Below are 23,865 nucleotides of genomic sequence, written 5' to 3'. Positions count from 1 at the left end.
AATGGATGTTGGGTAGGTTGAACTTTACAGACAGTTGTTCAAAAGTTGCAAAGATATTGTCTATGAAAAGATCTTCAAAGCACCTAATGCCCTTTCTGTGCCAGTCTTGAAATGTGAAATCCTGCATAGAAGGCTGAAAAAGATGATTATGTAGAATAGGACTAGAGAGAGAGAAACCGTGAAGACCATCATATTTTCTGAACTGAGCCCATATTCTCAGAGTGTGTCTGATGACAGGATTAACAATTGATTTAGGCAGATGGCAAGGAAGTGCGGGAATGAAGAGATTCTTATAAAAGTTCAACTCCATTGCCACCCATATTGGGCAGTTAGACTGATTATAAAAGTAAGACCAAAAGATAAGACAACGTATGTTGGCTGCCCTTTTAGGTTTTTGAAGGTGAGCTTTATTTAGTCTGGAACGTTTGCCCTTCCATAGATAGGATGAAATAATAGAATCTAACGAGTCAAAAAAAGCTTTAGAAATAAAAATCGGTAAAGATTGAAATAAATATAAAAATTTAGGAAGGATATACATTTTAACAAAATTAATTTGACCTATCAGAGACATAGACAGGGGTGACCACTGTACTAGACTCTGTTTTGTATGGTTTAAAAGATTAGTGAAATTTTCTCCAAAAAGATGCTTATAATTCCTTGTTACTGTAATGCCAAGGTAAATAAATTGATTATTTATTACTTTAAAAGGGAGGTTACGAAATTCCAATATTTGCGCTTCTCTTTATTGGAAAAAGTTTGCTCTTATGTAAATTAAGTTTGTATCCGGAAAGCTGTGCCAAATTTAAATCTGCCCCTATACTTCCCTTTAATTTGGTCTGTGGGAGGGGTGGTTGGCAAAACCTAATAAACATTTCAATGTCTGAGTTCAAACATTAAAAATGACTCGTAAAACCCCAGTTCAGCTCCAGGACGTTAAAACTGACTTGTGAAACTATAGTTCATCACCAGGTGCACATGGAATTCAATGATTTTTAAAATCAACACATGTATGTACAAAATGATGCTTTTCTTGTGGTTCACAGGAACTGTTCAATGAAGGGTCTGCCAACAGAGGAGAAGGAGAAGGAAGTCCACCCACAGGGGAGCCGATTATTCCGGCAGCAGACGGCAGTGGGGCAGTGAAGTTTGACTGGATAAAGGGAGTCCTGGTAGGTGGCATTATAGAGTGTCTTCTGATAGCAGGGCCCGAACACAATGCTGTGTAACTGAGGGAGAAACATATGGGTAGTGGTGTTCCCCATATACTGAAAAAATATCTTTGTAATGTTGAATCAGGTTCATGCGTCCAGCAAGTGAGGCAGGAAATGCACTGACTTCGAAAAGGTATATTAATCATTTATTTACAAACAGTAAAAATTTGACCAAACATTCATGTTCCCTGAGGTACAGACACTACAAAGCTGAATATTCAACAAATATATGTACATTCAACAAACGTACTTAGTTAAAAGTGTGTACAGAGCATACCTTCCCAGTGGCTATGTGCACCCTTGCCTTACACAAAGGAAGAGAGACAGAGCCTCCCACATGTGTTTCCTATATACCCAGGATATTTGAAACTGGACATCAGGCAGCTCTCCAATGGAAAAAGCAGCTGCAGTTTCTAAACTAACCAATCACGACGGAAACGACTTCCTACAATCAGAATAAGACACGCCTCCCACAGGACAATCTTGCTGTTAGATTTTCTTTGCTACTTTGCCCTCATAATTAATTTTCTCCTTTTTAATATATTCTTTGCTGGATTCTGAGATTGTCCCAATATTTGGGTCCACCACTAAGTTTAGCTACCTACGTATGTGTCACTTTCAGCATAATGCCCTCTTTAACCTCCTTGGTTCAATATGATTGGTTCCATGCATTCTCACCTCTCCACAGAGTCTGTCTTCCTTATTGGAGTATGTTTTCACTGGGAGTTATGAATTATCTCCCTAAGTGTTAGTCACTACTGGTCTATTATCTTAATCACCAATCTATTTGCCTAGCCAAAGTTGTTGCAGATCCAAAGATTTTATTTTTATGTTGAATGATAAATTCTGCAATACTGTGACCTCTTCTGCTGAAGGCCTAGTTTTTCTCTGAGTTGGCACAACTCTAGGAAATCAAATTGAATTAGTTGTTGTGTCCCCATTCCCACTCTGGTTTATAGAAGTATTAATGTCACACATAACAAATGACTTGCTCCCCTTACATGAACCAGTGATGGCATGGAGCTGAGATGCCCAACTTCCAACAACAACGGCATGTTATTGTGCTAATAATGATTTCAGCCAATGGGGAATTTTCTCCTTCATCGTATGTCCCACCTACACCGTAGAGACCACCTGATTCACCAAATCAGACTCTCCAAGCTCGTCAGAGCCCACAAAACTAGAGTAGAAGCAGGATATCCACGGCATAAGGGAGATCCTGTGAAGAAAAACCATCCGCAGCATTGATGCTGTGGCAGGCACTGAATGCAGAAGATAGGTCAGAGTCTCCTTGCTCACCTGCTGGAACTTGCTGTCAAATGAAAATTAATCTGGATCAAGAAAAACACCATTCAGTACATACAGTAATTGCCGCTCCTTCTCAGGGTTGCCCAGCAGTCGACCTTCTCCTACAGGCTGCGTGCTCTCAAACTCTCCTTGCACAATCCAGGCAGTGGCCAATTAACTGTTCACCACAACCCATCCCTTCAACCCCCGATTTAATCTCTTCCCCAGGCAATGCACACTCCAATCCTTTTGGTTAAATTCCTCCACATTACTTGTGGTCCCTAACCCACCCATTTAACTTCTTTCCACAGCCCATGCACACTTTGATTTTTCCTTTAATTTGCTAATCAAGAATGAGATTAGAATGGAAACAGGAGAACTGTTTCCATTTCAGAGGCTCCTTATTGAACATGCCTGATGCAGAGATAACGTTCATTTGTACAAACAGCTTAAATGGGGTGCATATAAAGGTGGAAGATGTGTACTGACTTCGAGTGAATAGATATGGGAGGACAATGCCCAAATGGGTATAGGCAGTACCTGAGGAAACAGAATGTAAGTGTTGGGTTGGGTGTATGATCAGACGAGAGCTTGGCTTGCTACTATATTCAAGCCACTATGATTTTCTAAGTATTACTGTTTGTATTTTCTGTTCTTGAACAATGCTTGGTGTTTGTTACGCCAATAAAAAAGCTGAGGTACCCAAAAGGTGAGAGAGAACCAGCAAGTTAAACCCAAGCTGGGTCCACAGAAAGCAAGTCACCACTAAACTCGGTGATAGGGTGGAGTGATACTAATCTTTAGTAAACACTGTCAATTTAACCCATGCAATCCCAGGCATATAGATGCCAGGTAATGAGGTTTCTAATATCATTACCCTCAGAATTACATGCCTCTCATTATTTTGGTCCATGAGATAAACACAAGCCGGTGATCAATCCTGGCTGGGTCGCCTTGGAGAGGGTGTCTAATGATTAAAGGCCTGAAAGGTTGCATTACTGATGGTGTGTCCCAGTGCACACCCAGTTCATTAAGCCAAGTGGTGTCGGATCATGATAATGAAAGGCATGGGCCAGATTAAAGTGGCTCCACTATGCTACCATATGCGCCGTAGCACCTCATACCTCACCACACAACCATATCGCTCCCAGGCCCACATATACAGTCCTACCATCAAACCTAATCCTAAGGTCCAAGGGGACACTCACCCCCATTAACCCGAGGCACACCCCGATTTACCCTAGACACATCCTCACAAACCTGCAGCCACTACTCTAACCTATCCAGCAGAGCCCCACAAACCTCACCACACAAAACTCTACAACCTTAACTCTCCCAACCCCACATGTACATCCACCGGCCCTACCCTCAATCCTAAGGTCCAAGGGGACACAGCCCCCTACTAACCCTAGGTATACCCCATTTAACCTGATGACTTGGTTAAGGATGAGTAAGATCTAATAAAGGCAAGTGTTGGACCTGGTTACTGAAGGCGTGGGCCAGATCAAAGTGGCAGGGTTGTGTGACGCTGAATCTCAAGCGACAAGATCAACAGGCACAAGAGGGTTGGTTCGCCCACTGACCGGAATCGCTTAGCACTTCAGTGCAAGGGTGTTTATTAGATGCGTCAAAAATCAAACCTACAAAATTCAGCAAAAGTAATGCAAAGCAAACTGCCAATATTGACACTCAGTGCAATGACAGCAGTTTGTGTGTGCGAGTAAGGAGTTGCGTCTTTGAGTGCTCTCTGTCACAGTGTTCTATCCTCGAAGGATCGATTGCAGGTTAATCATTGGCTTACTCTAATGGGTATGGAAGATATTGTTAGTGCTGGGCTGAGGTTTGTGTTGGGCCTAGCTGGGTTCAAATCTGGTTATGTATTGAAGCAGGAGCAAGCTCAGGGGCCTATGTTCATTTTTTCCCACATCATCTCTTTCTTTATCTGATGTGCAATGTGTCTTCTGTTCATTTAAAGCAATCCATTGGTCTGAGGACTATTCTACATTTATTCTCATTAATTTTCAAATAAAATTGTATAAAAAAGTAATTAATTGCTCTATTTCATTTTGCATACACTCACTTCCATCTCAATTTCGCCAAGACAGTAACCAGCATTCCCAGAGCCACAGGGTGGTGAGAGACCATAAGACCGAGGAGCAGAATTAGGCCATTTGGCCCGTTGAGTCTGTGCTGCCATTCAATTATGGCTGATCCTTTTTCCCCCTCCTCAGACCCACTGCCCGGCTTTCTCCTCATAATCTTTGATGTCTTGTCCAATCAAGAACCTGCCAATCTCTGCCTTAAATACACCCAATGACTTGGCCCCCACATCTGCCTGAGGTAGCAAATTCCTCAAATTCACCACCTTTTGGCTGAAGAAATTTCTCCGCAACTCTGTTTTAAATGGACGCCCTTCTATCCTGAAGCTGTGCCCTCTTGTCCTAGACTACCCCACCACAGGAAACATCCTCTCCACATCTACTCTATCTAGGCTGTTCAAAATTTGAAAGGTTTCAATGAGATCCCCCCTCATCTTTCTAAATTCTAGCGTATACAGACACAGAGCCATCAAACGTTCCTCATATGATAACCCTTTCGTTCCTTGAATCATCCTTGTGAACCGCCTCCAGACTCTCTCCAATGCCAGCACATCTTTTCTTAGATGAGGAGCCCAAAACTGTTCACAATACTCAAGGTGAGGCCTCACCAGTGCCTTACAAAGCCTCAGCATCACATCCCTGTTCTTGTATTCAAGACCTCCTTGAAATGAATGCTAACATTGCATTTGCCTTCCTCACCACTGACTCAACCTGCAAGTTAACCTTCAGAGTGTTCTGCACAAGGACTCCCAAGTACCTTTGCATCTCAGAATTTTGGATTTTCTTCCCCCTTAGAAAATCGTCTGCACATTTATTTCTACTACCAAAGTGCATGGCCATGTATTTTCCAACATTGTATTTCATTTGCCACTTTCTTTCCCGTTCTTCTAATCTGTCTAAGTCCTTCTGCAGCCTGCTGGTTTCCTCAATACTACCTTCCTCTCCACCAATCTTTGTATCATCTGCAAACTTGGCATCATCTATACCATTGATATACAGCATAAAAAGAAGCAGTCCCAACACTGACACATGCAGAACATCACTGGTCATTGGCAGCCAATCAGAGAAAGATTCTTTTATTCCCACTCGTTGCCTCCTACCAATCAGCCAATGTTCTAACCATGTTAAAAACTTTCCTGCAATACAATGGGCTCTTAAGTTCGTAAGTAGCCTCATGTGTGGTACCTTGTCAAATGCCTTCTGAAAGTCCAAATATACACCATCTACTACATCCCCTTTATCTATCCTACTTATAATCTCCTCAAAGAATTCCAACAGGTTTGTCAAGCAAGATTTTCCCTTAAGGAAACCATGCTGACTTTGTCTTATCTTATCCTGTGTCACCAAGTACTCTGTAACCTCATCCTTAACAATTGACTCCAATATCTTCGCAACCACAGAGGTCAGGCTAACTGGTCTATAACTTCTTTTCTTCTACCTCCCCACTTTCTTAAAGAGTGGAGTGACATTTGCACGATGAAAATGAGAGCATGATGAAAAGCCATTTGGGCCTTTGAGTTTATACTATCCCCCTGTAAGAGCAATCCATCTTGAACCATTTCCTTGTTCTATTCCCATCAACCAAGTTTTTTTTTTCCCTTTCAGATGCTATAAGCTCCCTTCTGAACACAATTGAACCTGCCTTGACAACAACTAGCATTGAGTTCTAGACTGCATGAAAGAGTTCTACTCAATGTATTTTTGATTATTTTGCCAATTGGGACCTTGAATCTATGACCCCAATTCTTAACTGTTTTCCCAGTGGGAGTAGTTTCTCTCAGGACACTCTTGATAAAATTCATAATCTTAAATACCTTCATATCCCATTGAAACCTTTACCAAAACATTCGATTAAATATAAAGTGGTAATTAATTATTTTAGGCTTCTCAATATGCAGAATAAAATAACATTCTCTCAAAAGTCATTCAGGAAAATACACACATTAATAAATGGTCTTGTTGAAAACAGTACAGCCTATTCTTTGTTTTCCACAGGTCCGATGTCTCCTCAACATCTGGGGTGTGATGCTGTTCATGAGAATTACCTGGATAGTTGGACAAGCTGGCATAGGTGATGCTTCCCGGGACTGCGGGGGTTCTGGACTGGCCTGTGTGTGGATCATCTCAATGAGGGAGGGCTGCATCATGCGGTGGGATGTTAGTGACAGGGATTTACAGTGATCCGCAGGGTGTTGCTATTAGGAGGTATCATGGCTGATGTGTTGTAGAAGACAGTGGGCTTGTGATGTCCAATGCATGAAAAGAGAGATCTTGAAACTGGAGTTGGTGGAAAGTGGGGGAGTCCACACAAAACAAGGAGAACTGCCACTACTGAGTCGACACACTGTGAACCGCACACGTTTGCAGTGCTGTGTGTGCCCTGCACACTGATCATCATCGCAAGTGAGCCTGCTCCTCTCCATTCATGTAAGAAGAGTGGTCAAGGGTGGGGATCCTGGACTGGTTTTGTTCCCTTCCTGTCAGAAAACTCATCTACCACATGGACTGAGATCTTCTGACTCAGGCTGTGCACATTCCTTCCTCTTGGTTAAATCCTCCCCAATGCATGTGGTCCCTAACCCCACATGTTTAACTTCTTTCCACAACCTATGAACAGCTTGATTTTTTATTTAACTTGCTAATTAAAGAATGGGATTAGAATAGAGGACAGGAGGACTGTTCTATTGAGAGGAAGCTTTCCTGATTATGGTTCCCATTTGAACATGCTGAATTATTACGCATGCTTACCCTGTACATGCATTTGTGTACGAAGGTGTGTCTGTGTACTGGTTGCGCTTCCCTGTGTGGGCAGACGAATTCTCATCAGTAAATAATGCTTATTGATCATGAGCCAGATCGTCAGTTAAACAGCATTGGTGCTATTTCTTACCAACCTACTCAGAAATTCTAAGTTAAGATATTGAGAAGGAGAATGTGTTTATTGATCTGACCATGCAGAAAATAGATTAATGAAGATTAAGAACAGTGTGCCTGGTAGTGGGATGGAGATATTTTTGAGGATTAGATATAAGTTTCTGTTGTAGCTGTGTGTATGAACCTTGTGTCAAAGCTGGATGGAAAACCCGACCTGGATTCTCACAATTTTGGAGGAGGATTTGATTGCCTGTGGTGTTTCCATAATTAAATAGCTTGCCAAGAAGTGGGCCGCTGAACGGATCAGCACACACCCTAAGTCTACAGTAGAGGAAAGGGAGAGCGGTTGGTGGTGGGGGGGGGGGGGGGTGGGGGGAAGAAAATGCAAAGAGGGTATTAAAGAAGAGCAAGCATTTTAAGTTCCTGGGTGTCAAAATCTCTGAGAATCTAACCTGGTCCCAACATATCAATGCAGTTGTAAAGAAGGTAAGGCAGTGACTATACTTCAATAGGAGTTTGAAGGGATTTGGTATGATAACAAAAACACTCAAAACTTCTATAGATGTACTGTGGAGAGCATTCTGACAGGCTGCATCACTGTCTGGTATGGGGGGGGGGGGGGTGGCTACTGCACAGGACCGAAAGGAGCTGCAGAGGGTTGTAAATTTAGTTGGCTCCATCTTGGGTACTAGCCTACAAAGTACTCAGGACATCTTCAAGGAGCAGTGTCTCAAAAAGGCGGCGTCCAATATTAAGGACCCCCAGCACCCAGGGCATGCCCTTTTCTCACTGTTACCATCAGGTAGGAGGTACAGAAGCCTGAATGCACACACTCAGCAATTCAGGAACAGCTTCTTCCCCCCTGCCATCCGATTCCTAAATGGACATTGAAACCTTGAACACTACCTCATGTTTTTAATATATATTATTTCTGCTTTTTGCATGATTTTTAATCTATTCAATATATATATACTGTAATTGATTGATAAATTTCTTTTTTCTATATTATGTATTGCTGCTGCTAAGTTAACAAGTTTCACGACACATGCTGGTGTCATGAAACCTGATTCTGATTCTGATTCTGACAATAAACTGTTCCCATGTATTCTGGAAACAAGGTTGTATTGAAACTGAGGACGTTTAGTGGCCCCATAGCTTCAGGATGGCCCTCACCACATGGGACATGGGAGTGGTTCGTCCCTATTTTAATGTGTGTGCTTCTGTGCATTTTCCCAGGCCTGACCACACTAATTATCCTCGTGGCCACTGTGGTGACCTTTGTTACTGCGTTATCCACATCTGCCATAGCAACCAATGGATTTGTGCGAGGAGGTAAGCAAGATACAATTCAATGAGAATAATGTTTTTGAATCCTCTTCATGTTAGAACCGTCGTGCATAACACTGTTCTGCTCTGCATACACCCATCATGTTTTTAAACATCTTTATCAGAATGTCTGATAACCTCCTCTGTTCCATAGTGAACAGCCCTAGTCTATTCAAACTACCCACTTAGCAAAAGCTCATCATCCCTGGAATCATTTTACTAAACTTCCCTTTATTACATCCCTAAAATGTGACACTCTGATCTGGACATAATGACCCAATAGTGACAAAATCAGCGATTAACACTCAGTGGCCACTTTATTAGGTACACTGAGTGTATGGTCCTGTTCTTCTGCAGTACTTCAAGGTTTGTTGTGCTGTAATGCATGATTATTTGAATTACTGTCATCTTCCTGACAGCTTGAACCAGTCTGCCATTAACAAGGCATTTTCACTCACAGAACTGCCACCCACTTGATTTTTTTTATCACACCATTCTTTGTAAACTCTCAAGACTGCTGTGCTTAAAGATGCCAGGAGAGCAGCAGTTTCTGAGATACCCAAATCACACCATCTGACACCAACAATTGTTCCATAGTCAGGCCATTTAAATCATATTTCATTGCCATTCTGATGTTTAGTCTGAACAGCGACCGAACCACTTGACCATGTCTGCATGCTTTTATGCATTGAGTTACTGCCACATGATAGAATGATTAAACATCTAAGGGATAAGTGCTGGAAATGGGATTAAATGTCATTATGAAAAAATCACTGGAGCGCATCTACTTCCCCAAGAGTTTGCGAAGATTTGGCATGACATCTAAAACTTTGAAAACTTCTACTGATGTGCGGTGGAGAGTATCTTGACTGGTTGCATCATGGCCTGGCATGGAAATTTTAGTGTCCTTGAAAGAAAAATCATACAAAAAACTTGTGGATATGGCCCAGTCCATCACATATAAAATCCTCCCCACCATTGAACACATTTACATGAAACATTATCGTGGGAAAGTTGTATCCATTATTAAGAAACCTCACCGCCCAGGCCATGCCCTCTTCTCGCTGCTGCTATCAGGAAGAAGGTACAGGAGCCTTAGGACCCACACCACCAGGTTCAGGAACCCTTCAAACATCAGGCTCTTGAACCAAAGGGAATAACTTTACTCACCCCATCACTGAATAGTTCCCACAATCTATGGACTTACTTTGAAGGACTCTTCACCTTATGTTCTCAATAATTATTGCTCATTTATTTATCTATTCATTTTTGTGCTTGCCTAGTTTGTTTCTTTCGCACATTGGTTGTTTGTCCTTCCTGCTGGATGCAGTCTTTTATTGATTCTACTGTGTTCTTGCATTTACTGTGTTTGCCCGCAAGAAAATGAACCTCAGGGTTGTATATGGTGATATATATGTACTTTGATGATATGTTTACTTTGAACTTTTGAACGTTGTTTAGATATTTGCATTCATGAGCATGAGTGCAGGTTTAGCTAATAAAGTGGCCACTGAGTGTATGAAGATTTGTTGTGACTTATTCCTCTTGTATACAATGATCCCATTATAAAACAATCTAGCCACTTTCTTAACCTCTTGCACAACTTTCAATGAACTCTGCACTTATCCATGTAGCCCTCTCTACTTTTATACCTCACCTAGTTTAGAATGCCTCTTCTCGGTCTTTCCTAGTGTGCCATGGAATCATACGGCATGGAAACAGGTCATTTGGCCTATCATACCTACAGTGAACAGTGGGCACCCATCTCTATAAATCCCATATTCCAGAACTTATCCCATAGCCTTCCAAGCTTTGGCTAGACTCTTGTTAAAAGCTGTCAGTGAACCAGCCTCCAGCATACTCTCCGGCCTTGTGTTCCAGGTACTTGCAAGTCTCTGGGTGAAAAAGATTCCTTATCAGAGGTATTTTATCTGTCTCTGATGTGGGGAGAGGTTTCCTCCAGTCTACCCATTTGTACTCCTTGCATGCCTCAATCAGGACCCTTTGCAACTTCTTGTGCTGCAGGGAGTACAGTCCTGGCCTCTACAGTAACTCATAACTGAAACACTTCATCCAGGCGGCATCCCGGTCAATCTTTTCTGCATCCTGTCCAGCACGATTACAGCATTCCTACAGTGTGGTGACCAGCTGACCTCTGACCAATGTTTTATGAAATTGAAGTATAACCTCCCTGCTCTTGTATTCAATGCCCTACCTAATGAAGGGTGGTCTCTCATTTGCCTTCCTAGCCATATTAGATTAGATTGGATTAGATTAGATTATGAGGACACGCAGTCCTCTTTTATTGTCATTTAGTAATGAATGCATTAAGAAATGATATAGTGTTTTTCCAGAATGATATCACAGAAACACATGACAAACCGACTTAAAAACTGACAAAAACCACATAATTATAACATATAGTTACAACAGTGCAAAACAATACCGTAATTTGATAAGAACAGACCATGGCATGGTAAAAGTCTCAAAGTCTCTCGGAAGTCCCATCATCTCACGCAGACGGTAAATCTCCAGCACCGCAAACTTGCCAATGCAGCATCCTGGAAGCATCCGACCACAGTCCGACTCCGAGTCCGTCCGAAAACTTCAAGCCTCTGATCAGCCCACCGACACCGAGCACCATCCTCTGCCAAGTGCTTCGACCCCGGCCCCAGCAACAGGCAATAGGCTAAGATGAGGATTTGGGGCCTTCCCCTCCAGAGATTCTCGATCGCACAGTAGCAGCGGCAGCGAAGCAGGCATTTCAGAAGTTTCTCCAGATGTTCCTCTGTGCTTCTCACGGCTGTCTCCATCAAATCCGGATTGTGGATGGCCCCCTAGTTAACACATACGATATCATTCGGAACGGCCGCGCGCGCTGCGTCGCGTCGCAATCTTCTCCTCCCTCCTCCTTAATATTATTGATGTATTCTGCCATTATCAAGGATCTTTCAATCTGTTCACCAAAGGTACCTCTGTTCCTCAAGAATACCTTGAAACCTACTTTTCGTTGTTTATATCCTATTCTCAGTGAGTGAGTGAGGGTCTCTGTCGGTCAGAGTTAACCATAGATATTGCACCCTAGCTGTCTAGATACACAAGCCTGGGCAGTACGATATGGAGAGCAAGCTGTTGTCCATGTAGCAAGCCCCCTCTCTCCATTCCTCTGATGAACCCAAAGGAACGACAGAGACCAATACAGTTTGGTACCAGCAGCATCGCAGGAGTTGCCAGTCAGCGTTGAACCTAATGTACAACTGCCTTAGGGGCTTCAGCTCCAGAATTTGCCCTCGGGATTTACTCCCAAAGCCTTCCTCATGAGTGGGTATAGCCGCAAGGCAGCGGAGGTTTGAGATCAGAGTTTTTCTTCTCCGAGATGAGCTGCCAACTACGGCTGAAGAGCCCCATCTACCCGAAGCAACTGGTGTTAAGGTGCCAGTAACCCGCCTTTGCCCTTTCTCTTATCTGTAGAAACGGTTCCACCAGGCTTAGTTGCTAAGCCACATGTGAAGGCCAGGAGCTGGACTTGGATGTCATAGGGTATTTGAGTCACACGCCATTGGGAGCATTTAATAGGTGGTGGGAGCTTGGCCTCATTACCAGCCCAGGCTTTAACAACCTTAAGGAACTGGTAATTCTCAGTAGTATTCACAAAATCCATCACCTCACATTTATAGGATTAAACCATCTCTCCTCTTCGTTTCACCACCTCTGATGGTCCTGAATTACCCGATAATCTAAGTCTCCGCTCCACACCTAGCACGATGTTTTAGCAGCTTGGGGTATCAGAGTTCAGAGTTTGATGCCTGTAAGGTGTTTGTATGTTTTCCCTGTGACTGTGTGGGTTTCCTCCGGGTGCTCTGGTTTCCTCCCACAGTCCAAAAGTACTGGTTCGTAGGTTAACTGGCCAGTGTAAATTGTCCTGTGATTAGGCCAGGGTTAAATAGCTGGGTTGCTGCACTGAGCAGCTCGTTGGGCCAGAAGGGCCTGTTCCTCACTGTATCTCTAAATAAATAGATAATCAATTCCATCAATTTATGTATCATCTGACCATTCCTCATATAGCCACACCCAAGTCATTCACATATATTACAAAGAGCAAGGCTCCCAGCACCAATCCTTGTGGAACATCACTGATCACAGGCATCAAATCACAAAAACAGTTCCCTATCTTCACCCTCTTTCTCTTACTGCCAAGCCAGTTCTGGATCCAGTTTATAAACTTGCTCTGAGTCTTATTTTTTTGGACCAGTCTCCCACATGGAATCTTGTCTAAGACCTTACTGAAGTCTTTGTAGACCACATTTACTGCTTGGACCTCATCAATAGACCTTGCTACATCTTCAAAAAGGATCTGGTGTTGTCAAATTATCTAATGATCTCTGATTAGTCCTTGCCTATCCAAGTAGTCATTATTACTGTCACTCAGAATATTTTCCAATTGATTTACCAGGTTTGTAATTACCAGATTTTTCCCCCCGCTCCTTTTAACCACATAGCACTTCACCTGCCCCCTATGTCCCAGTTCTGTAAGCCTCTGTGAGATGTATTGCCATTCTCCCCACATTCTGAGGAGGAGAAAATGGCACCACAATGCAGCGCGCACGGCCACTCCGGTGATGATGTCTGTCAAGTAGGATGCCATGCACAATTCTGATTTGATGGAGGCAGACGTGAGAGGACGGAGGAACATCTGGTGAAACTTCTGAAATGCCTTTTTCGCTGCCGCTGCTACTGTGTGATCCGAAACCTCTGGAGGGGAAGGCCCCGAATCCTCGGCTTTGCTTGTTGCTCAGCAGCCGGGGCGGGGTCGAAGCGCTCGGCAGAGATGGTGCTTGGTGTCGGAGGGCTGGTCGGAGGCTCGAAACTTTCGGACGGACTCAGAGCCGGACTGTGGTTGGGTGCTTCCAGGATGCTGCATCGGCAAGTTTGCGGCGCTGGAAGCTCATGGCAGGGAGAGTTTCTCCCTTCTACCATCTGCGTGAGATGTTGGGGCTATTGGGACTTTGAGACTTTTTTTTACTGTGCCCATGGTCTGCTCTTATCAAATTATGGTATTGCTTTGCACTGTTGTAACTATATGTTATAATTATATGGTTTTTGTCAATTTTAGTCTTGGTCTATTCTGTGTTTCTGTGATATCATACTGGAGGAACATTGTATCATTTTTTAATGCATGCATTTCTAAATGACAATAAACGAGGACTGAGTGTCCTCATAATCTAATCTAATCTAATCTAACCATGCCTCCAAATTTTGTGTCATCTGTAGATATGGAAGTTATGGCTTGTACATCCAAGACAAATTCATAGCAAGCAAAGAAATGGTCATGGACTGATCCTAGGAGAATTTTACTCTTTATCTCTTACTTGCCTGCTCTTTCCAACTTCAAATATTCATATTTAATTATGGTCTATCTATTTTATTGTGAGTTGCAAATGATTTTGTATTTGGTATCTGAAATCTCCGTGTGTTTTCACTCTCTCTCACTTGTCGTGTAGGCGGTGCTTACTACTTGATCTCTCGCAGTTTAGGACCAGAGTTTGGTGGCTCCATTGGCCTCATCTTTGCATTTGCCAATGCAGTAGCAGTGGCGATGTATGTGGTGGGCTTTGCTGAAACTCTTGAAGATCTGCTGTCGGTAAGTTCCAGCTTGTCATCTCCCTTTCTCCAATAGTAATGAACACCTACTGATCTCTTCAGTTGCTTTTATACATTGTGTTTACAGAATGCTGGGTGGGTTCTGTCGTCTGCCTGATCACTTGCAGGTGGGAATGGAAGCATAAGCCAAAGACTTTCTTCTCCTAGCCCCTTTCTAAGCTGTATGTGAGTGCAGCTCAAGGCATCATCAACTGTTGAAATGAAACCATCGCTGGCAGAAAGACCTGCTAGTACACACTTGGGTAGATTTGCATTTGGTTATTTGCGGAACCTAGATATTAATTAATTGAAGACATAGGAGCAGAATTAATTGAAGGCATAGGAGCAGAATTAGGCCATTTGGCCCATCAAATCTGATCCACCATTCAATGATGGCTGATCCTTTCTCCCCTCCTCAGCCCCACTCCCTGGCCTTCTCCCCATAACCTTTGATGCCATGTCCAATCAAGAATCTATCAAGCTCTGCCTTAAATACACCTAATGATCTGGCCTCCACAGCTGCCTGTGGTAACAAATTCCACAAATTTACCCTTTGGCTAAAGAAATTTCTCCAAAACTCTGTTTTAAATGGATCCCCTTCTATTCTGAGGCTGCGCCCTCTTGTCCTAGACTCTCCCACCATGGGAAACATCCTTTCCACATCTACTCTGTTTAGGCCGTTCAACATTCGAAAGGTTTCAATGAGATCCCCCCGATCCTTCAAAATTCCAGCGAGTACAGACCCAGAGCCATCAAAAGTTCCTCTTCTGATTCCTACAGATGGCAGTGGCTGTCTGCGTACTGAGGTTTGGCAAAGCTCCCAGTAAAAGGCAAAGAGGTTGGTGGTGAATTCTCATTGGAATTTCCTATTTGCTAATATGATAGATGTTCAGAGGGGTGTTGGGGATGGGATGTAGACAGTTGGCAACAAACATAATAATTTAAGAAATATGAAAGGTTTGGTGAAGAAAAATTACATTTATTGGCATAAAGATTGATAACCAAATGATAAAGATTCAGATAGTTGCTAAGTATTCTAATTTGATAGGGGAGAATTATTTTTATGCACCTATGCACTGATTGAAGGAACAGAGTGAGAAGGAATCATCTATATATTTGTAAGGGTTAGATACTTGGGGTTATGGGGACAGAGCAGAGGAGATGGGACAGCCCTTTTAGGACCAGTGAACAGAATGGTCTCCCTGAATGTGGTTGATTCTATGATTTAATGTGTTCCTTCTGATTTGATCACTTCTGAAAGGAGCATGGAATAATCATGGTCGATAAAATTAACAATGTTCGCATTATTGGCACCATTACCGTGACCCTTCTCCTGGGGATCTCGGCAGCTGGGATGGAATGGGAGGCAAAGGTAAGTTTTTCAAAGGCAGCACTGCTTAATGTTAATGATCTGGTTCCCTTCCTGCTTCTCCTCATTCTTCAACACCTGGAGGGAGCTTGTTTATATTTAAACACCAACTTTTCTCTATGATATATCCGATTATGGTGATCAGTTCCACAAAGTTAAAGCAGCATATTCAGGTTTTTAAGCCAAGTTATAATTTTAAATATTATCAGATAATTCATTAGGAAACTGCTGGCAAGTTTTTGACCTGGACAAGAGCTTATGATAGGATCCAGTGTCAGAGCTTAGAGTCTCTATTGGAAGGCATTTGATATTCCAGTGGTGTGGATGTAATCATTTATTCAATGGACTGTCTGCGATCAATAGATGGTTACTGATATTCTCCTCACCAGTTCCTATCCTTTGGGTCAATGTTAAGCTGTTTGTTGGGGACACAGTCCTATGCAAACCCTTCTATGAGACCTCACTGCTAAATATTGGTGGGTCAGTGGTGTAGATGCAGCTTTCAGGAGTTTCTTTATTAATGTCAAGGTTGCATTAGGTTGAGGGTTTTGTGTCTGTGCAGGTTTTTACACAAATGTATGCCTTTATTTGGTCTGTTGGAGGTCACCACAGACCTAAGAGATGCAATGGACCACATTCAAGTTTCAGCAGCTGCTAAGCACTGAGTCACTGATGCCCCCCCTAACCTCCTTGTGTTTGCTGATTCGCTGCTGTATTCCCTTCCATCATCAATCTCCTTATTCTCAGTAGACTGTGGTTCGTCCTTTCTTTTAGACTTTTCTCTTCTGTTACCCTGTGATTATTGAAGAGTTGAATCCAAGCCTCAGACTGCTGTTTAAAACCATGAAAATGTATGTAATCTGTTGCTTGCCTTCTGAATTTAGATCCAGGTTGTTCTTCTTGCAATCTTACTCGTTGCTATTGGTAACTTCGTCATTGGTACTTTCCTGCCAAGTGACCAGGAGAAAAACTCCAAAGGATTCTTTAATTACCGAGGTTGGTATATGTTGTAATTATCTTTATTTGTTAGATATGCAGCTGTAGGCAAGGTGGAAGGGAGTTCACATCATGGAACTTGATTGTATTTTGATGCTGTGTAAATACCCTTCCCTAAAACAAGCTCTGGGAGCTGTATAGCCACTAAAATAAAATAATCCAAATCATTCCTGCATTGCATTCCCATGCCTGGAGCTGGTGTAAAAACACAACATGTAAAGATACCCAATATTCATTCAATATGCAGGACAGTCCTAAGATGTTTTGGGAGTACATTAGGTGCAAACATATGCTCTGAGATTTTTTAGTAGAGTAGAATTAGAATATTTTGCAACTCACAGTTAGGATAGCTGACTCTAGTTGGATTTATTCCTGGAGGTTTCATTTATGAACAGATGTCCTGGCTTGCAGTCTTCCTACTGATGTCCATTGTTACCATGCTGTGCTTTCATACACCACTGGAAGATGATTAGGTTCCTTCATTGCCCAGTCAGATGATTATGCACTGTTGAACATCTTTATATAATCTTTTCTTTATAACCAATTACTTCATTAGAAAAGGTAGCCAATTGTTCCTCAATCCTTTCCCCCTGAATTACTTTTGGGAGATCAAACTCAAAGCTACAGAAATACAAGAAAATATAAGGTCCACACAAAATATAATCAACCTAACAAAAGCACTATTGAATTTATAAATACACTAAAACAAAAGGTTGGTGCATACAAATCCAGACTAAATAGATACATGAAATGTGCAAGAAAACAGAATTATCGGTTCAGGAACAATGAAAAGGCTTTATACAGGACATTGAAACTATGTTTGACACACTGAAATATCACCAACCCCAGCACAGAATTACCAACAAACACAGGGATAATGAACCTCTAGTTTAATATCTGGTCAAACGCACAATCAAGAAGCAAGCTGGATTAGGGAGGCAAATGAATGCACTCTCACAATTGAAGATTTGCGAACACCTGAAGTTACAATGGATATGATAAAAGCAATAATTTAAAAAAATACTCACAACTGGAAAAATACCGGCAGTGGTAATATTCCAGAGCAACTCTCCAAGCTCACTTTTGTTTTGTCTAGCTTTAAATCCACTCTCTACTGAATCGGTTGAAAATAGGGCATCAAACCAGAAACAACCAAATGAACTATACCTTGACACACCTTCTATACATGGACAATTTGAAATTATATGCTCCTTCATCAGTAAAGCTAAAGCAATTAATTTAAATAGCAGAACTATTTTCTAAAGATATAAGCATGAACTAGATAAGTGCAGAACATTAAACATAAAGAAAGGTGCAATACAGCTAGTAGAATATAAAACAGAGCAGCAGGATACAATACAACCAATGTATTCTTTTGACATAATATCTTGGTCTGAAACCAATTTGGAAAATTTACAAAGAAAAATAAGAACTGAGATGACAGATTTTATAAAAACATTATGTACACTCGAACACACTCAGATTAACACCACCTAGTAGGCAGCTGTCGGTCCCAGGGGATCATGGGTTTGCGCCTCTGGTGGACTGTGTCCTCTCCAGGGTGCAAGCCTGGGCGGGAAGATTTGAAGAACCGGCTGCCGCCCATGCAGCAGGTTCCTCCTCTGCACGTCACTGATGTAGTCTAAGGAAAGGGCAAGTGCTGATACAGCTTGGCACCAGTGTTATCGCAGAGGTTGCCAGAGTGAAGTTGTAAACGACATTAAACTTCCTCAGGGACCCCGGCTCCAGATTCCTTCCTTGTGGTTTACTCCCGAAGCCTTTCCCATAGTTGGGTATGGCTGTAAAGCAGCGCAGGTTTAAAATCAGAGTTTTCCTTCTCCTAGGCAGGCGGCAGCTGACGAAGCTGACGAGCCCCACCTGGCCGAAGCAACTGGTTTTGAGGTGCCAGTTGCCCGCCTTTGCCTCTCCTCTTGACAGTAGAAATAGTCTGCCAGGCCTAGTAGCTAAGCCACACGGAAGGCCAAGAGTTGGACTTGGTTGTCAGAGTCTGTTAGAGACGCACACCATTAGGAGCACTTTATAGGAGTGGGAGCTTATCCCCACTACCTCCCCTGGCTATGACAACCTTAGGAACCAAACAATCTAGGACAGAAGAAAGAAGAGGAATAACAGAAAAAAAAATTACACAAGAGCCAGATAGAACTTTTTTTTTGTAATTTATTTTTTATTGAATTTCATCATCAAACATACATTTCCATAAGATGTATTTCAGATACTGTACATATATATCATATAATCATATTTGTCACAAATCTCCACATAATATTTATCTGAGGAATACACTTATAGAAAGGACAATCAAAAGAAGAAAACTATGTACAGAGTAGGGAGTAATTTTTTTTTACAACATATTCATTGACTTGTGAGAATAAAATCAGGCCTATGAGGTGTTATGTAGTTAAACCATTTTTCCCAGTATGAATAAAATAGTTCCAACTTATGATTAACAGATGCTGTTATCTTCTCCGGTTTGTAAATGTCCATTGTAATTTCCATCCATACACTTAAAATTGGGCTCTCCTGAGATAACCATTTCCTAGTAAAGGTCTTTTTACCAGCCACCAGCAGTACATTCATTAAATACTTATCTCTTTTCAACCATTCTTGAGGTATATACCCAAAATATATGGTCTTACTCTCGAAGGGTGTTTCACATTTAAAGATGTCTTGTAGGGCATTATGTATCCCACTCCAATAGTCTTTGATAATGGGCATTCCTAGAAAATATGATAATGATTTGCATTTTGATTTCCACAATTTCTCCAGCAAGCAGGGGGGGTTACTATCATAATGGGATTTCTGAGAGGGTGTAATAAAATATCTTATCAAGTTTTTCCACCCGAACTCCCTCCATTTCTGTGAACTGGTACCCTTCCATTGATACCTCCATATTATTGTCCAGTCTTCCTCAGATATTATTATTCCTCCTTCCTTCTCCCATTTTGTTTTAATGTATGAAGTTGAATGTGTTTTAAGACTTGACAAACCCTTATAAATGCTTGAAATTATTCTACTACCATTGTCTGAATTATATGCTTTTCTAAATAGCTCTATCAGACATGTACTTGCCTTGGTTACATTTTTAACCATCCTATTAACATACTGTCGCATCTGTAAATGCCGGTAAAAGTCTTGTTTTTCTAATAAGTGTTTCTCTTTGAGCATTTCAAAACTGAGCAGTGTTCCTTCTTTCATTATATTGCAAATAGCTGTTATTCCTTTAGCTGTCCAGTCCTTTAAACTGGATGCTAGATTTTTCAGCGTAAAATCCGAGTCGTATGCACACCATTTAAGAATTGCAATGTCTCTCTCTAGTTTATATTCTTTTATAGTAGTTTTCCATATTTTTAGAGTCCGTTTCACCCAAGGGTTGTCAATATTATTTATATAACTTTGTAGATTGTTATCAGCCAAAATTGCCTGTATGGGGATGGAAAGTATCCTCTCCTCAATGTTTTTTCATTGAGCGCCATATGATGGGTTGCACCAGCATATCATGGCTCTCAACTGTGCTGAAAAATAAAAATCTCTAAGAGAAGGTAGGCCCCATCCCCCCTTTTTCTCGGCTAATTGCAAAGTTTTGGGACAAACCCTAGGCCTTTTACCTTACCATATATATCTTGATAGCATCTTGTTCATTCATTGAATTGATTTTGGTTAATCTCTATTGGTAGGGTCTGAAAGAGATATAGTAGTCTGGGCGATATATTCATTTTAATAGATTCAATCCTTGAACTGAGACCAAGAAAAGGAATTAGGTTCCATCTTGTTATATCTTCCTTAATTCTGAGAATTTTGCCAAATCTTTTGGCATAATGATGCCCAAATATTTGATGGACTCTGTTTGCCATGCCCAAGGGTATCTACTTTCAATTTCTCTTGGTGGGCTATAGTTATATGAAAGTAGTTGGGTTTTATCTATGTTGATCTTGTATCCTGATAATTGGCCATATTGTTCAAAGGATTGCATTAATTTAGGTAAAGAGTATGTTGGTTGCCCTAGATAGATCAAAATGTCATCCGCGTAACAGGCCAATTTATGCTCTGTCCCTTTAATAGTAATTCCCCTGATATCTTCATTTTGTCTGATGTATTGAGCTAATGGTTCCAGATATAATGCGAAGAGTAGCGGTGACCATGCACAACCCTGTCTCCTGCCCCTTTCTAGGTTAAAACTATAACACGTATTTCTTGAGATAGGTACATCACCGTCCATTTTTGTTTCCATTTAGTTTTTCAGCACTTTTAAAGTTAGCCAAACCTTATGGCTCTTCTGGAGGAGGTGAGGGCTGCCCTCGGAGAACTGACAGTTTCTTCCTAATATCCTTCTCTCGTCCTGTTCCCGTCTCCTGCTTTCTAGGTTCTCTTACTACTTCCCAAGCAGTTCGGGATAACTGCTCAGCCAGACTTTCCCTCGGTTTGACCATGCTAATGGACAGTCCTCTGTTGTTCATGTCTGTAGTCGCCTCTTCCACCGTCTGGTATAGTCATATCCCTTCTTGGTAAAATACCCTGAGTTTAGCAGGGTACAGGGTTTGGAATTTAATCTTTTCTTGCTTTAATATTTGTTTCGCTTTGGAATATTCCTTCCAGTTCTGTAGGACTGTGGGGGGGGGGGGAGTAATCATGATCGAAATATATTAACTTCCCGTTCCAAAAAACCCTCTTCTTACCCCATACCCCAGGCCCTTCGTAGAATCTCCGCCTTGCTCTTGAATCGAAGGAATTTAAGTACTATTGACAGACATCCCACCTCTCCTGGAAGTTCCGGGAGTCTCCCGCAAATTAATAGCGGCTCCCTGATGCCCGCAAATTATATACAATACCCTGGAAATTGATTTTTTTGAGAGCAAGCGTGAGAGAGAGTGAGAGAGCGAGCACAAGAGCAAGAAAGCAAGCGCGCGAGAGAGACAGCGAGAGCGATCGCGCGAGAGAGACAGCGGGAAAGAAAGCGCGAGAGCGATCGCGAGTGAGAGCGACCACGAGAGCGCGTGCCCGACAGAGCAAGAAAGCAAGCGCGAGCGCGACCACGAGAGACAGAGCGCGTGAGAGTGACCACGATCGAGAGAGCGAGAGAGTTCCAAAAAAAGTCAGAGTGGCAGAGTGTTCCGAAGAAAATATAAAACGTACGTCACCCCAGACTACACTAAAGTGTACCCCTGCCTAATAGGGGTCAAAATAATGACAGTGTTGCTCGCTGCACTGTTTGCAACAGTGACTTTTCTATTGTCCATGGTGGGTTAAGACTGTAAAGACGTGTTGAGGTGAGTTTAACAGGTGTCATTCGTTCATTAGCGCAGCTAACGTTATTTAAACTAGCTGGCTAGCTGCTAAGGAGCTACTCTATTGCAGACATCACACCTCTCCCGGGAGTCTCCCGCAAATTGATGGTGCTACCTCCCTGAAATGGGTTTTTGCAGGGTGGGATGCCTGTATTGAGCGCAGTTTGTTTTGTCTGTTTCCGGGAGGCAGCTGGTCGTGCGAACGATGCGCCCTCTCAATTTCAATCTCCATAGTCTGGGGACTCTCCAGCGCTTCCCACAGCAACTTGTCTACAAAGTCCATCGTCGATAATCCCTCCGCTCCTTCGGGAACATTATAAATCCTGATATTTTTCCGTCGCGATCTTCCCTCCTGGTTAAGCAATTTACTTTCTTGTTGATTTAATATTTTTACCTTCTTACTTAGTATTTGTTCCACGTTTTGCACGCAATCTTCCACCTTCTCAATTCGAGTCTCTGCCACCGCTATTTTCTGATTGATGTTGGCGAGCTCTGACTTTATATCATTGAGTTGCTGCTTTCTATCTTTTTGGACTTCCCTTATCTCTTCCAGAATCTTCATGGTATTTGCCGCTTCGCCCGCACGAGGCCCCACGTCAGCCTCGCCGCCACGCGCAGGTGGAGGAGAGCCGCGCGCCACACCTCTCTCTTCCATAGGCTCCGCAGTGGTGCTTTATTTATCTCCATTCTTGCCCCCCTTATCAATTCAGATATTTTCGAAAGATCTTGTATTTGATGGATTAACGGGGCAAAATATGCGTTTTTCCGGAGGAACTATTGATTTAAGCTGCCATGCTGAACGATGACGTCACCGGAACCCGGAGAGAATTTATAAGGATATATTTACATCAAAGAAAATAGGACTCCGTACTCCATACAAGCATGTGCAATTCTAATAAAGAGTGCACACCACAAAACTTAATGAAAGCACAACCCAGAAAAACGAAGAAATTATCACTACAGAAGGAGAAGTTAACTAATGGAGGAGCATGACCCTCCACAGAAGACAACCCCACTATCTGAGCAGACTAGATGTTGACAAGGATGCATCAAACTTCTGGCTCAGAGTTGCCGACCCCTTCCCAGAAATGTGCTGAATTAAAAGAGGAAATTGAAACACTATGCTGTCATGAGATGGCAGCCAGCCAGGTTGCTCTCTGTTTTTACAGGTTTTCTGAGCAACCTTGCAAAAATAATTTCCTTCAGGATAAATATTTATCTGATCTTATGAACAGGGCATACATCATCCTGATAGTAATATCTACAATTGGTACCATCCCAAAGTCACTACGGAATAGCATTAAACAGTTAGGCCTACACAGCAATATTTATGTAAATCTCCAGAAAGGCACAATACTAAACACTAGAACAATCCGAAAGTTCCTAGCAACTGACAAATGAGCGTGATTGTCTATGCCTATACCTCAGGATTTACCAGCTTGAGACGAGAAAAAAATAAAAGTAATAAATAAATAAATGAATTAATTAACTAATATTGAGATCATGAGTTGAGTTGTGGAGTCCTTGAAAGGTGGTCAGTCCATAGGCTGTGTGCAGTGCTGTGCTGAGGGAAGTTGTCCACGCTGGTTCAGGAATCGGATGGTTGTAGGGTAATAATTGTTCCTCAACCTGGTGGTATAGGATCTAAGTCTCCTGTGTCTCCTACACGGAGGTAGTAGTGAGAAGAGAGCATGGCCTGGATGGCGAGGTTCCTTGCAATCTGGTTGCATCACAGACTGGTATGGAAACGCCAATGTCCT

The 23,865-nt window shown here is 42.2% G+C and overlaps 1 protein-coding gene across 1 annotated transcript in view; it reads left to right on the top strand.

Moving 5' to 3' along the window:
* The window catches only part of LOC140187999 (solute carrier family 12 member 2-like), an 81,586-nt gene that overhangs the window by 11,154 nt on the left and 46,567 nt on the right, over positions 1–23,865 (top strand). Inside the window, exons 2-7 of the mRNA XM_072243867.1 lie at positions 1,044–1,169; positions 6,593–6,668; positions 8,708–8,803; positions 14,299–14,438; positions 15,699–15,809; positions 16,691–16,802. Coding sequence (XP_072099968.1) covers positions 1,044–1,169; positions 6,593–6,668; positions 8,708–8,803; positions 14,299–14,438; positions 15,699–15,809; positions 16,691–16,802 — 661 coding nt within the window. The remainder of the gene's footprint in view (positions 1–1,043; positions 1,170–6,592; positions 6,669–8,707; positions 8,804–14,298; positions 14,439–15,698; positions 15,810–16,690; positions 16,803–23,865) is intronic.

This window comes from Mobula birostris, chromosome 26 (genome assembly GCF_030028105.1).
Source record: "Mobula birostris isolate sMobBir1 chromosome 26, sMobBir1.hap1, whole genome shotgun sequence".
In the NCBI taxonomy this organism is placed as follows: domain Eukaryota; kingdom Metazoa; phylum Chordata; class Chondrichthyes; order Myliobatiformes; family Myliobatidae; genus Mobula; species Mobula birostris.
This window is presented reverse-complemented; position numbering and strand designations above follow the sequence as displayed.